Genomic DNA, 14,657 nt, shown 5'->3' on the forward strand with positions numbered 1-14,657 from the left:
AGTTCCGAAGTGTTAATTAGTGTAAATCCTTGGAGTTGGATTTACTGTTGACTGCCAAATAAGGCTTTTGAGAATATAGATGTAATACACAAAAATAGAAAGTGCTATGGAAACTTGACTTATTTGGCAGTATTTGTGATGAGGTCTTGAAGAAGCGTCATACTGGACTCAAAGTGTTAACTCTGTTTCTGTCTTCGCAGAGTTTCTTCAGCACTTCCTTTTTTTTCTTTCAGATTTTCAGCATCCATGGTATTTTCCTTTTATTATAAATGTAAAACATGGCAGATATTCTTTTGAATTACCTTAGTAGGGACAAGGAAATGGTAAAAATATATTTTTCAAGTCTATTTGGATCTGATTGCAACAAAAAGCTAAGTAAATATAGAAGAGTAAAAGCATAACTGAACAGACATTGTCCTTGAGTTGAGGGATACCTGACACATTGGAACCTGATAGATGTCTGTGCCTAACTTTAACATGGATATTTTGGGACTCTGTCATTGTCCACATGATCCCCATGAGTTGGTGGTTCGATTTTGTTGACCTGTTGAACTGCAGTTACTGGGACCACCTTGTACAGGTGACACATATAATTCCTTTGCTTGCGCACTTAAACAGAGGAAAGACAACAAAGCCTTCTGATCTAGTGATCCAGAAAAAGTCATCTAATCTGATAAGCTTTTGCTCACTTAAGAATTCATGCACTTATCTTACTTTGTCACATCTTTTTCTCATTGACTCATAGAATGTGGATATGACTAGCTGGCCAACATTTTATTGCCCATCCCTCATTGTCCTTGAGAGATGCTGGTGAGCTACCTTTTTGAACCTTTGCAGTCCACATGCTGGAGATTGACCCACAAGGCCCTGAGGAAGACAATTTCAGGATTTTGACCTAGCAATAGTGAGGGAATAACAATATATTTCCTAGTTAGGATGGTGAGTGGCTTAAAGGGGAACTTGCACGTGGTGGTGTTCTCATGTTTTCTGCTGCTCTTGTCCTTCTAGATGGAAGTGGTTGTAGATTTGGAAGGTTTTATCTAAGGATCTTTGGTGAATTTCTTCAGTTGTTCTCGTAGATAGTACACACTGTTGCTATGGAGCATCATTGGTCTAGGGAGTGAATGGTTGTGGATGTAGTGCCAATCAAGCGGGCTGTTTTGTCCTGGATGGTGTCAGTTTCTTGAGCATTATTGGAGTTGCACCAATCCAGGCAAGAAAGGAGTATTCCATCATACTCCTCACTTGTGTCTTGTTGATAGATAGTGAATACGTTTCGGAGGTCAATTGATTAAAATCATAAATATCTTAACTTAAGTTTCTAAACTCCAATGATTATAGGACAATGCTTCATGTCAAGAATCAGCTGGGTAAACTACTTCCAATGCAAGTATATGCTTCCTTAGATAAGGTGATCAAAACTGTACAATGTACCTCAGTTATGATCTCACCAATAGTCTGTAAACTAATATTATGACATGTCTGTGTTGGCTAGATGTCTGTAATTCATGAGAAATCTAGGATGGATCCCATTTGGATTGAAGTGTTACCCAATTTGCCATCCTTCTATTCTGCTCCTCTCGAATTTTTCTATTTCCTCCCCTGCCCTCATCACATTCACTATAAAGTTGTCACTAACCTTAATTATTTAATGAAGAGAGATGGACAGTGCTAATTTAGTATCATAGTTTGCACCCTTTGTCTCTATAAAGAGAATTGCATCATCATCCCTAATTGGTCCCATTCCTTCCTCTTGCCACCCTTTTATTGTTAACACCTGCAAGTTCCCCTTTAAGCCACTCACCATCTTTGATCTTGATCTTTGATCTTTGTATTATGCATTTTGCAATTTGTACAAATTGCCTAATTACATCTTTGTTCCTGTGTACCAAAGATAAATCAAAATTAGTGTGACATGGATAATATAGAACATAGAACATTACAGCGCAGTACAAGCCCTTTGGCCCTCGATGTTGTGCTGATCTGTGCAACCAATCTGAAGCCCATCTAGCCCACACTATTCCATTTTCATCCATGTTTATCTAATGACCATTTTAAATGCCCTTAAAGTTAGCGAGTCTACTACTGTTGCAGGCAGGGTGTTCCATGCCTTTACTACTCTGAGTAAACAAACTACCTCTGACATCTGTCCTATGTCTATCACGCCTCAATTTAAAGCTATGTCCCCTCATGCTAGGAAAAGGCCTCTCACTATCCACCCTATCTAACCCTCTGCTTATGTAATATGTCTCAATTAAGTCACCTCTCAACCTTCTCTCTCATGAAAACAGCCACAAGGCCCCCAGCTTTTCCTCATATGATGCCCCCCCCCCTCCCCAATACCAAGTAACATGCTAGTAAGTCTTCTCTGAACCCTTTTCAAAGCTTCCACGTCCTTCCTATAATGCAGAACTGTACGCAATACCCCAAGTGCGGCTGTACCAGAGTTTTATGCAGCTGTAACATGACTTCGTGGCTCCAAACCCAAGTCCCTGTACCAATAAAAGCTAACACACCATAGGCTATCTTTACAACCCTATCAACCTGGGTGGCAACTTTCAGGGATACGTGTACATGGACACTGAGATCTCTCTGCTCATCTATACTATCAACAATTTTACCATTAATCCAGCACACTTTATTCCTGTTACTCCTTCCAAAGTGAATCACCTCTCACTTTTCCACATTAAACTTCATTTGCCACCTCTCAGCCCGGCTCTGCTGTTTATCTATGTCCCTGTGTAACATGCAACAGTCTTCGGCACTATCCACAACTCCACTGACCTTTTGTGTCATTTGCAAATTTACTAATCCATCCTTCTGCTCCCTCATCCAGGTCATATGTAACAATATGTTCTTTGAATTAATTTTAAATGCTTAATTATTGCTGTCCATTGCAGCTTGAAGGCACAGACTTTGATAGTCTGATACAATTGTAGTCACATATTGAATGGTAATGTATAGATCTGATGCTATATACAATAAGACAGAATTACTTTGCCAAACTTGCTAAGTTGGATATTGTCATCCTGTGCTATTTAAATAGAAATTTGAGAGTTTATTAGACAAACAGAACATTAAGCCTTAAATTGTTTTGCAGTACAACAAATGCACGTGATGCTACTAATGTGAGAAACATAGCTGCTGGATCTCTACCAGAACAAAAGACAGTTTTATCAAAAGAAGGTACACAAAGTTACCAGGAATCACTGAAAAAGCAGGTGAGATGCACATAATTTTAAAAAAAACTATTAATTTGACAGATTTTGCATATGTGATTTGGTAGAAAATTTTAGGATAATTGACAAACACGCACACATTTTTATTTGTGTTATCCTATTAGCCAAAAGCAGTACATTGTGATGCTCAGGATAAAAACTAATTTTCAACAGTAGAATCTAGCTTAATTCTCCACTGTAGAATCTAGCTTAATTCTCAGATCTGAATTTAATATTTAGAGCAGTAGAATGTGGTGGAATATACTGCAGAATAAGATACAAGTGCATTTTGGATCAATTCAATTTTTCCCAGTGCCAAAACAATGGTGAGTGCATCAGAATAAATGATGGCATATAGACAAGTAAAGCATAGGTAAACGTTGTATCCAATTAAATTCCATTAATAGATTCATCATGTTAGCCAGAATCACATGTGACTTAGTAAAAGTGATGTGTTTACCAGAAATGAGAATGAAGCATATATAAACACAAAACACTCTTACTACTATATGCATGAAAAGTTAGATGGATAAATTTAATACCAATTTAGAATAAATGCCTTCGATCAATTAAGTTGTTTTGACTCTCAAAGTAAAAATGAGTCAAAACATTGTATAAATGCTTTGCAGTCCTCTTGGCCTCATAAAGGGAGATTATTGGAATGGGAATTAATTTTGAATGATAGTATTCAATGGGCTGTATTGCACTAGCCATCTGTTGAATCTCTTGCTTGATATCTAGCGTAGAGACACATGTTTGTTGTTATTGCAAACCCACAGATGATCACTGCAGGAGATCCTCAGACATGCAAGTACCCTCAGTCCGTTCATCCTCACCTGTTTCATAGATGATCTGTCATCTTGACAGGCTGAGTAAACATAGGGAAATAAAAGCACCTCTTTCCCCTCTACTGGGTTTCCCCATGAACCAAATTGCAAGCTACACGTACCTCTTCTTGATGACAGTCTCCCTGCATCCCCTTAGACTGACATAAAAAATTCAAAATTGAATTAAGAGCTGAGTTCGGAGCTGACATTCAATGGCAGTTATCTGTCAATTGATAGCAACTCTGGGTTGGAATATTGTTTGTCAGAGTAAAGCTTAAGCACTTCAATGAGTTAACAAACTTAACTTTACTAATAGTTTGTAGTTTATGTAGTTAGTGCAGTTTTTTAAAAAATGATTTGTCCCTAACTCCTGTTTTAGGTGTTTGCCCATTTCTTTTCAAAATTGCAAATTTCACAATGTAGTGTTCCTGTTTGTAACCTGTGTTTAGCTGTTATAAAAAAATAAGATTAGATAATTATTATTACTTGATACACATTTATGCAGATGCAAGAAAGGGAAGAGAGGAAAAGAAAAGAAAAAGAAGAAAAGGAAAGATATGACGCGAAACTTGAAGAGGAAATGAGAATTTACAATCCATGGGGAAGAGGGGGAGGTGGTGCACCTCTAAGGGATGCAGAAGGAAATCTTCTCAGTATGAATTCTACTTTTTTCTTGGTACAGCTTTGTGCTTTATAAGCTGAGGCATATAATTATGAAGCATTAGTGCACTTGGCCATCTCATATAAATGTCCTAGCATTGAGCATCTTAAATTGGATACAGGTATAGCTTAAATATGAAGGAAGTTACCTATACTTTTTCTAATAAAATGCCTTAATCTACATAGGAAACTAATTTTACTGCAGACTTCTGAAATCTATCAGCATGTAGCTTAGAGTGAAGCTGTTGAATTATATATGGATACATAGACATATACCCTGAAAAATTGAAGTAAAACTTCCCATTTGTGTATATGTGCAACTGAATGGAGTCTTGTATTCTTTCAGCTTGAACTGGATTTGAATCCAGGTTCAAGAGGTGCAAGTTAATAATTCCATCATTAATTCCTCTTTTGATTTCCAGTTCAAGTTGCATGGCAAATTTATAATTAATGATTCTGCTTTACTATATTCTGAACTGATTTATTTTAATTATTTGATGTTATCATACAGCTGATCTAAAGAAAATGCATAAGCAGAATGAAGATGCTTACAGGGATTATCCTCATCAAGGAAATCAGGATTTCAAAGTTGTGGGCTCTCTTAACCAGAATTTAGCTAGACCAGATGCTAATGCACCTCAAGAGAAAATCCGAGGTAATTTCACATGGAAGTAATAATTGAAAATAAATGCGTATGGAAGATTCACTTTCTGTGATGGGAAAACCTCCTCTTTCTTTTTAATTCCTAAATATTCTCTATCACTATTCTGTTCTACTGGCATAAATAGTCATTAGGAAGCAGCAAAAGGAAAATTTACCTTTTAAGGCTTTCTGATCTAATTATTCTGATGTCCTTCTTATTCTTCCTTGGGTTGATTATGCTGCTGACTCTTGAGAAAGACTGACAGCTCTTAGAGATATGCCTTCTTCCTTAACTGGACTGCAGTCCTACAATGTCTCTTACTTTATCGCTGTCTGTAAAATGCCACCCAGGGTCCTGCTTTCCATCTTAGGGGATGGGTTCTGTGTTTGATCCTTGCAGCAAAACTAGAGTTCATAAGAAGTTGTGGCCTAATTGTTTCAAAGCCAACTCAATGGTTTGAGAACTTAACCTAGACTAGCATTGGAATGCAGCACTGAAGGATGACAATTGATGACAATTCAATAATTAAGGAGAGTATCATGTTTTTCACTTAACCATTTACAGATTAAATTTATAGTATGTTAAGTAAGGTGGTTGTTCTGCAGCAATGTAGAATTGACCTAAGGACTTCTCAACACAAACCTAAGCTTGCTACAAATTAGCTAGCTGTTCAGCAGTTTATGGCACAGATTGATTGTGTAAAGAACAATGGCATGCCGATTGTATTGGTCAAAGATATGTACTGTGAGAAAGTACCTCAAGTCTAAAATTGCGTGTCATGGGCAAAGAGGCCCTTGAGTAGTGTCTTTGCAACTAAATTGTATTGTAATATTTTTTAATCATGCCAAAAAGTATCACACTGAAATGGACAGCAAGTACTTTATGCATTGTCAAATGTGGCTGTGTTAGTTTTGAAAGGTGTGAGTGGTTCTTTACTGAGGTAACCTACTACTTAATTGTTTTCAGATCTAATTTAGTTCTCCACCAGAAACTATTCTCACATCTAAGCCAGAACTTTAGCAAACTGAATCTAAAAGGGTTCTTGCCCAAGCAAAAAGAGAAATGAATCCCTGAATCTTCCAAACTGAACACGAGCTAATGCTTTTCAATGTTTATTCTCACGGAGTGAAAACTTCTCACAACAAGAACAAGTCCTCATTAATACTCCTGCACCACTCACTCTTAAGTTTCCTGAAGAAAGGCTTATGCCCGAAACGTCGAATCTCCTGCTCCTTGGATGCTGCCTGACCTGCTGGGCTTTTCCAGCAACACATTTTCAGCACCCCTCACTCTCTTATACTGGTTTTAAAAAGTCATGGATTCAGAAAGACTGACGAGTTAATTCTTAAATTTGCTTATACACCTAAAGCAAAGTCCACATGCCACTAGTTCAAAACTCTAAAATAAATGATATATGCAAAAATAGATACCTTGCATCATAACCAATACATCTGTGTTTTGATCTGAATATGGACTAGTAGCATACTTCTTTGAAGTTAACAAGGTTTGAAATTCCAGACACACAGTAGCAGTCAAAAACCACACTTTTCCACAGCATTGAGCAAACAAAATAAACTTTGTTTGACTTTTTCAAGTTGATGCATTCATGTACAATTTACCATTAACTAGAGATTGAGCCAGTTAGAATTGGATTCACTGGAGTTTGGAAGAATAAGTGGGAGTGGGGGGGGAGAGTTTCAGAGAAATTATAAAATTCTAAAAGGACTAATCTAGTCTCCCTCCTATAGGAAGATGTTGTGAAACTTGTGAAAATTTCAGGAAAAAAATATACAGGGAAGTTTCCAAAGTTGGAGGGTTTGAGCTATGGGGAGAGGCTGAACTGGCTGGGGCTGTTTTCCCTGAAATGTTGGAGACTGAGGGGAGACTTTATAGAGGTTTATAAAATCCTGAGAGGCATGAATAGGGTAGATAGACAAGGTCTTGTCCCTGGGGTGGGTGAGTCCAGAACTAGACGGTATAGGTTTAGGGTGAGAGGGGAAAGGTATAAAAGAGACCTAAGGGGCAACTTTTTCATGCAGAGGGTGGTACGTGTATGGAATGAGCTGCCAGAGGATGCGGTGGAGGCTGGTACAATTGCAACATTTAAAAAGCATCTGGATGGGTATATGAATAGGAAGGGTTTAGAGGGTTCAGGCTCTGACATGCCCTAGCCTATTCAACCTCTCCCTATAGCTCAAATCCTCCAACTTTGGCAACATCCTTGTAAATCTTTTCTGAACCCTTTCAAGTTTTACACCATCCTTCTGATGGGAAGGAGACTAGAATTGCATGCAGTATTCCAAAAAGTGGCCTAACCAATGTTGTGTACAGCTGCAACCTGACCTCCCAACTTCTGAACTCAATACTCTGATTAATAAAGGGAAGCATACCAAACGCCGCCTTCACTATCCTATTGGATGTGAGTTTGAGAGGTGCAGTTAGTAAGCTTGCAGATGTCACTAAAATTGAGGGTGTAGTGAACAACGAAGCAGGTTACCTCGGATTACAACGGGATCTTGATCAGATGAGTCAATGGGCTGAGAAGTGGCAGATGGAGTTTAATTTAGATAAATGTGAGGTGCTGCATTTTGGGAAAGCAACCCTTAGCAGGACATATACACTTAATGGTAAGGTCCTAGGGAGTGTTAGAACATAGAAAAGTACAGCGCAGAACAGGCCCTTTGGCTCATGATGTTATGCCGAGATTTAATCCTAATATAAAATATAGCAACTTAATCTACTCCCCCTTCAACTCACTGCATGTCCAATAGTCGCTTAAATGTCCCCAATGACTCTGTTGCTGAAAGTATCTTGAATCTGTTTAAATTATGCAAATCATTTCTCACACTTTAACTGTTTCCAGATGTTTTGAAGATGAGGCAAATTTTGTCGTTTTAATAGTTCTTTTCTTTTTGTAGGATTTACATTTGCAAATACAACACAACTTTTCCAAGGAAGTCCTGTCTGTGAACGAGAATTTGAAAAAAAAGTTGATGAGCAACAGAAATACAAAGAGTACCTATGCTTACAAGTAAATGCAGTTTATTTTTTAAAAACTATTGTTCTTTTCTGCTTCATTTCAAAAACATCATTGTTCTGCTTTATCTATATAAGTAGTCAAGGCTGTCTTCTGACAGTTACACACTGTTTAAAGTTAAGAGACGCAACTGCTGATAGTAAATAGAATACAAGCTTCAAAATTATTTTTCTTTGACATTTTCTTAGCAGTGTTTATCCTTCTCTATTCCTGAAGACATTGATTTCTTACTGAATTATAGATCTTAGTTGTAATTTGCCCTCTGTAATTTATGTAAGTGGTTTTTGTTCAAATATGAATGTTAAGGGTGAGTTTTGGTTTACAAATTAATCATGATGCACTTTAGTCACAAACCCAAATTCTGCTCTTGTATGAGATATGCATGTACATGTTTAAGCTGTGGCTCTTTAGATAATGTTAAGAGTGAAAACTCAGGCTGTTTTTGTTTTGATTTGCTGTCAGTCTGATCCTGTGCCCAGTCTTACCACATGCACTGCTGCTTTTGCTACTTAACATTTCATAAACTTGAAATCAGGATGAGATGTTTCTGTGTGGCTCAGTTAATGGTTGATAGTCATCTTGTGCCAAATCCGGACTTCAATAACTTCATATTAGGAGTGAAGTAGTATAGATTCTTCTTTCATTTGGTTTGAAACTTCAGTATATCCAGACTGCTACGTGTTCAACTCTGATCTAGACACATTATTTTAAACTCTCTTACTCCTGTGCATCATCTTGTTTGGCATGTTACTAAACTTCTTGTAAAGTCTAAGTTGCCATTGTCCTAGACACCCATAGGTCTGCCCTCTCAAAGAGAGAGATGAATGAGTTTACCATGCCTCAGGAAAGTGGTGAAGTTGAGAATGCAGCACTTCTATGGTAGCCTGTGATGATGCTGCTCCTTTAACAAGATTATGTTGTCCTTGTTTTTTTTTCAGGAGGTCATGAAAAAAAAACAGGTTATGAAATGTCTGGGGTTGATCTACTTGAAGAAGTTTTTTAAGTTTTGAAAACAAACACTTGTACAATGAAATGGGAGTGGCCAGTTCTCCCAGCTCAGTTTTTTATGGGTTTGGTTTAGTTTTAGGAAGCAGTCAGTTGTGAATCCGCTGAACCCAAAGAAACCAGTCCATGCTGATTCTCTGTCTCTCTTGTAAGAACCTGTGTTGGATTTTTCCTTTTTTTTTGTAAATGGGTATTTATGGGGATTGTTGCAAGTATTTGGAACAGCATAATTAAATTTGGATAATTTGGGTTTTTGGACCGGCTATATTCTGTATTTTGTTTGTGTTTTATTTGGTAATCTTGCCAATAAATTCCATTTTATTTAAAACTAAGTGGTTAGGCCAGCTATATCACTCCTGGAATATCTGTGTTACACCTCCTTAAAACAACGAGCAAAGTTAGGATCTGGGCTACTTTCTGGAAATGTTTTGAAGGGATCTGGCCTGATCCATAACAGATTGGGACTCTACAGGATTTGTTTAGTAGTTCCAAATTGGGATTAGGATTGCTGGACTTGAAGGCAGAGAGTGATAGGTGTTAGTGTCTTTTGTTCCAGGTGTTGAATTCAGTTGGCATAAACAACACTTGGGATAGCAATGGCTCTTCCAGTCACTAAGTATTTTCTGGCAGCGGACAGAGTGACTTTGGGGGTTTTACAAAAGGTGATTAAGGCCAAGCTGCTAGAATTACCAGACAAGCTAGAATTAGAGCTATCTCTTTCCATGAGAAAAGGAGAGATAATTACAGCAACAGCTCAGCATTTAAATTTGCTGGAAATGCCATCAGAATCTTGGAAACGGCTAAAATTCAATTGAAAATGAAGCAGCTTGAGTTCGAAGCAAAAGACAAGAAAAGGGCATCAGAAATGAAACTGTACGATTCAAAACAGAGGGAAGAGAAAAAGAATGAATCGCTTTTGCAGAACAAAGAGACACGGTGGCAATGGGCGGCACGGTGGGACAGTGGTTAGCACCGCTGTCTCACAGCGCCTGAGACCCGGGTTCAATTCCCGACTCAGGCGACTGACTGTGTGGAGTTTGCACGTTCTCCCCGTGTCTGCGTGGGTTTCCTCCGGGTGCTCCGGTTTCCTCCCACAGTCCAAAGATGTGCGGGTCAGGTGAATTGGCCATGCTAAATTGCCCGTAGTCTTAGGTAAGAGGTAAATGTAGGGGTATGGGTGGGTTGCGCTTCGGCGGGTCGGTGTGGACTTGTTGGGCCGAAGGGCCTGTTTCCACACTGTAAATAATCTAATCTAATCTAATCTAAAAAAGAAGAGAGGGAGTTTGAACTTCAGAAATTGACTTTCTGGAAAGTCAGCATAAAGAGTGGAGATGATGGCTGAAGTTAACCTTAGTGAGGATGAGCAAACCCATTTGAGCCATAGGCTTGGTGAGAATCTGTTTTCATTGCCTAAATTTGATGAGAAAGATGTAGAAGCCTTTTTCATCTCATTTGAAAAGGTGGCTAAACAAATGCAGTGGCCAGTGACCATATGGATTTTGTTGATCCAAACAAAACTTGTAGGTAGAACTCGTAAGGTATTTGCATCACAATCAGAGGAGGTGAAGGAAGCTATCTTGAATGCATATGAGCATGTGCCAGAAGCTGACAGACAACATTTCACGAATCTGAGGGGGGACCCGGTCAAACCTACATTGAGTTTTAAAGGATCAAACAATGTAATTCTGATAGTGGAAAAGGGCACTAAAAATAGATCTATAGGAAGAGGTTGAGTAGAATAGGGCTGTTTTCTCTGGACTGTCGTAGGCTGAGGGGTGACCTTGTAGAGATTTATAAAGTCATGAGGGGCATGGATAGGGTAAATAGACAAGGTCTTTTCCCTGGGGTAGGGACATCCAGAACTAGAGGATATAGGTTTAGGGTGAGAGGGGAAAGATATAAAAGAGACCTAAGGGGCAACTTTTCATGCAGAGGGTGGTGTGTTGTGTAAAATGGGCTGCCAGAGGAAGTGGTGGAGGCTAATACAAATGCAACATTTAAAAGGCATCTGGATAGGTTTATGAATAGGAAGGGTTTGGAGGGATATGGGGGTGCTGGCAGGTGGGACTAGATTGAGATTGAGATATCTGGTCCGCGTAGACTGTGTTTCTGTGCTGTACATCTCTATGACTCTAAGTCACATTGCCAGTGGGTTTATAGAGTGGAAGTATCGCGAGTGGCGTATGAACTACCAGTCATTTAGGGGTAAGAAAAACCCGAGCTAAAATACAAAAACATTTTTCCTGGCCTGAACTGCACAAGGATATAATTGAATTTTGCCAGACATATCATACATATTAGGAAATTGGAAATCCACAGGCAGTAATAAAACCAATGCTTTTAGTACCTATTCCTGTATTTTAGGAACCTTTTACAAGAACCTTACTTGATTGTGAAGGGCCCTTACCTAAAACAAGAAGTGGGAATCAGTATTTGTTAACAATAATGGTTGTGTCCACTAGATTTCCAGAAGCCATTCCATTACACAATTTCATAGCTAAAAGAGGAGTTACTCAAGTGTTTCACAAGATACAGACTACCTACAGAGAGACAATAAAATCAGGGGATCAAACTTCACCTCAAAATTATTGAAGGAAGTTGTGGACCGCTGAGGAATAAAGCAATTCGAGTCTATTGATACCATCCAGAGTCACAGGGAGTGCAGAAAGGTGACATCAGACATTAAAGACCGTGTTGAGGGATTACAGTCAAGACTATCCAGATGATTGGAATAAAATAATTCCACTTCTACCTTTTGCGATCAGAGATGCACCAAATGAATTGACCAAATTCAGTCCATTTGAATTAGTTTTTGGGCATGAAGTGAGAGGACCACTAAAATTGATTTAAGGAGAAATTGGTAAGTCAGAATTCAAAGACCACATATTTGGACTATGTGTCAAATTTTAGGGAATGATTAAATAGAGCAGGGCAGTTGGCTTGACAGCATTTGCAAATATCACAGCATCCAATGAAATAGGAAGCAGACAAGATATCAAAAACACTCAATTTTGTTAGATAGGATATTAGTGTTACTTCATACGTGAAGCTTTAAAAGCTTTAGTGGACCTTATCAAGTCAAAAGGAAATTGAGTGAGGTGAACTATTTCATAAGGACAGAAAGAAATCTCTGTGTCATATGAATATGCTAAAAAAGTATTTTAACAGGGAAGGAAAGAAGAAGGAGACTGTTATTTGTTACCACGCATAGTGAAGAACCAAGCTCAGAGGATTCTGAATTGGATATTCCTCGAATTAAATTGGACAATGAGGAAGTTGTCAAAAATTGAGTTACCTTCTAGAGGAAAATCAAAATGACCTGAAAGAGTTATTACTATTGCGTGGGGAGATATGTGGAAATAAGCTGGGAAGTACTAACCTAATTATGCATGACGTAGGTAAATGAGATGCTGTTCCAATTAAGCAACATCCTTATAGGTTTAACCCTCTAAAGTTGGCACAAGTTCAAAAGGAGATTGAACACATGCTGCAAGATGACATAATCGAAGTGAGTTACAGTGACTGGAGCTCACCCATTGTAATAGTGCCAAAACCAGATGGTAGAAAATGATTTTGTGATATTCCACACATATCCAATGCAGTTACCAAGAGTGATGCATATCCAATTCTGCATTTGGAAGACTGTGTTGAAAAGGTGGGACAAGCAACTTATAGTTATCCTTTGGACTCTGTCAGAGTGTGACGACAATTTTGACTTTGGTAGTGCCGAATGGACTGTATCAGTTTAAAGTCATGCTATTTGATATGAAATATACGTCAGCCACATTTCAGACATTAAACAATGTAAGGTCATTTCTGGATTGCTCCATTGTATAGTTTTTAAAGATGACCTGGTGATTTTTAGTCACACAGGAAGGTACATTTGCAACATTTATCAGAATTGTTTTATCAACTTTGGGAGGCAGGCTTGGTGACAAACCTGGCTAAAAGTGAATTTGCCAAAGCTTCCTGGACCATGTTATTGGACATGGACAAATGACCTTATGGAATGCAAAATCAAAAGTAATTAGTGAGTTTCCCATACCATCAGCAGACAGAGCAGTACTACGATTCCTGGGATTGAATGGATTTTATCAAAACTTTCTACCAAATTTTAGCAGTGTGGCTGCTCCACTCACTGAATTGCTAAAGAAAGGCAAGAAACGTTAGTGGACAGTGGACTGTTGGAAGTATTTGACAGCTTGAAAGTTGTATTAACCACTGCCCAGGTATTAGCCACATGAATTACACAAAGCCATTCAAGGTGGCTATCGATGTGAGTGATGTGTGTATTGATGCTGTACTCTTATAAGATGACGAGAAAATAGAAAGATAGATCAGGTATTTCTCCAGGAATTTGAACATTCATCAGCCGAAATATTTGACAGTTGAGAATGAGACTTTGAGCTTGGTGTTGGCGTTACAGCCGTTCACTTTGAAAATTGTGCACAAAAACATAATTGCTGATGCATTGTCGAGACTTAAATGAGCAATGGAGGCGTTCAGTGGTAGGAGTAAAACAGACTAAACAGAGCAGCAGTGCATGTTTGCATGATTATTGTCAAGGTAATGTATATGGCTGTTGAAGTTTACTAACAATTTAAGGTTATGGTTTTAAAATGAAGCCTTTTTTGGATATTGATGGGAGGTGTGATGATGTTGCTTCTTTAACAAGGTTTTTGTTTTATTTTCAAAAGATCTTAAAGACACAAGTTCTGAAATGTCTGGGGTTGATCTATTTGAAGCTTTTAAGTGGCCAGTTCTCCCAGCTGAGCTTTTTTCTGGTTTAGGTTTGGTTTGGTTTTAGAAAGCAGTCCATTGTGAAGCTACTGGACCATTAGAAGCAAGTCCATGCTGATCCTCCCTCTCTCTGACTTCTGTCTTCTAAGACCCTGTGATAAATTTTTCCTTATTTTTGCAAAGGGGTGTTTAAGAGGATTGTTACAAGTTTAGATTAGATTAGATTACTTACAGTGTGGAAACAGGCCCTTCGGCCCAACAAGTCCACGCCGACCCGCCGAAGCGCAACCCACCCATACCCCTACATTTACCCCTTCCTTAACACCACAGGCAATTTAGTATGGCCAATTCACCTGACCTGCACATCTTTGGACTGTGGGAGGAAACCGGAGCACCCGGAGGAAACTGCAAACTTCACACAGTTAATCGCCTGAGGCGGGAATTGAACCCGTGTCTCTGGCGCTGTGAGGCAGCAGTGCTAACCACTGTGCCACCGTGCCGCCCATAAGTGTTTGGAACAGCATAAT

At 38.7% G+C, this 14,657-nt stretch overlaps 1 protein-coding gene across 4 annotated transcripts in view; it reads left to right on the forward strand.

The window, feature by feature from the left end:
• LOC132815281 (centrosome and spindle pole-associated protein 1) overlaps nucleotides 1–14,657 on the forward strand; it is a 181,433-nt gene that overhangs the window by 110,043 nt on the left and 56,733 nt on the right. For all 4 annotated transcript variants that reach the window (XM_060824110.1, XM_060824109.1, XM_060824112.1 and 1 more), the window contains 4 exons: nucleotides 3,101–3,221; nucleotides 4,551–4,698; nucleotides 5,217–5,360; nucleotides 8,267–8,379. In XM_060824110.1, the coding sequence (XP_060680093.1) occupies nucleotides 3,101–3,221; nucleotides 4,551–4,698; nucleotides 5,217–5,360; nucleotides 8,267–8,379 (526 nt within the window). The remainder of the gene's footprint in view (nucleotides 1–3,100; nucleotides 3,222–4,550; nucleotides 4,699–5,216; nucleotides 5,361–8,266; nucleotides 8,380–14,657) is intronic.

Source organism: Hemiscyllium ocellatum, chromosome 4 (genome assembly GCF_020745735.1).
Source record: "Hemiscyllium ocellatum isolate sHemOce1 chromosome 4, sHemOce1.pat.X.cur, whole genome shotgun sequence".
Lineage (NCBI taxonomy): Eukaryota > Metazoa > Chordata > Chondrichthyes > Orectolobiformes > Hemiscylliidae > Hemiscyllium > Hemiscyllium ocellatum.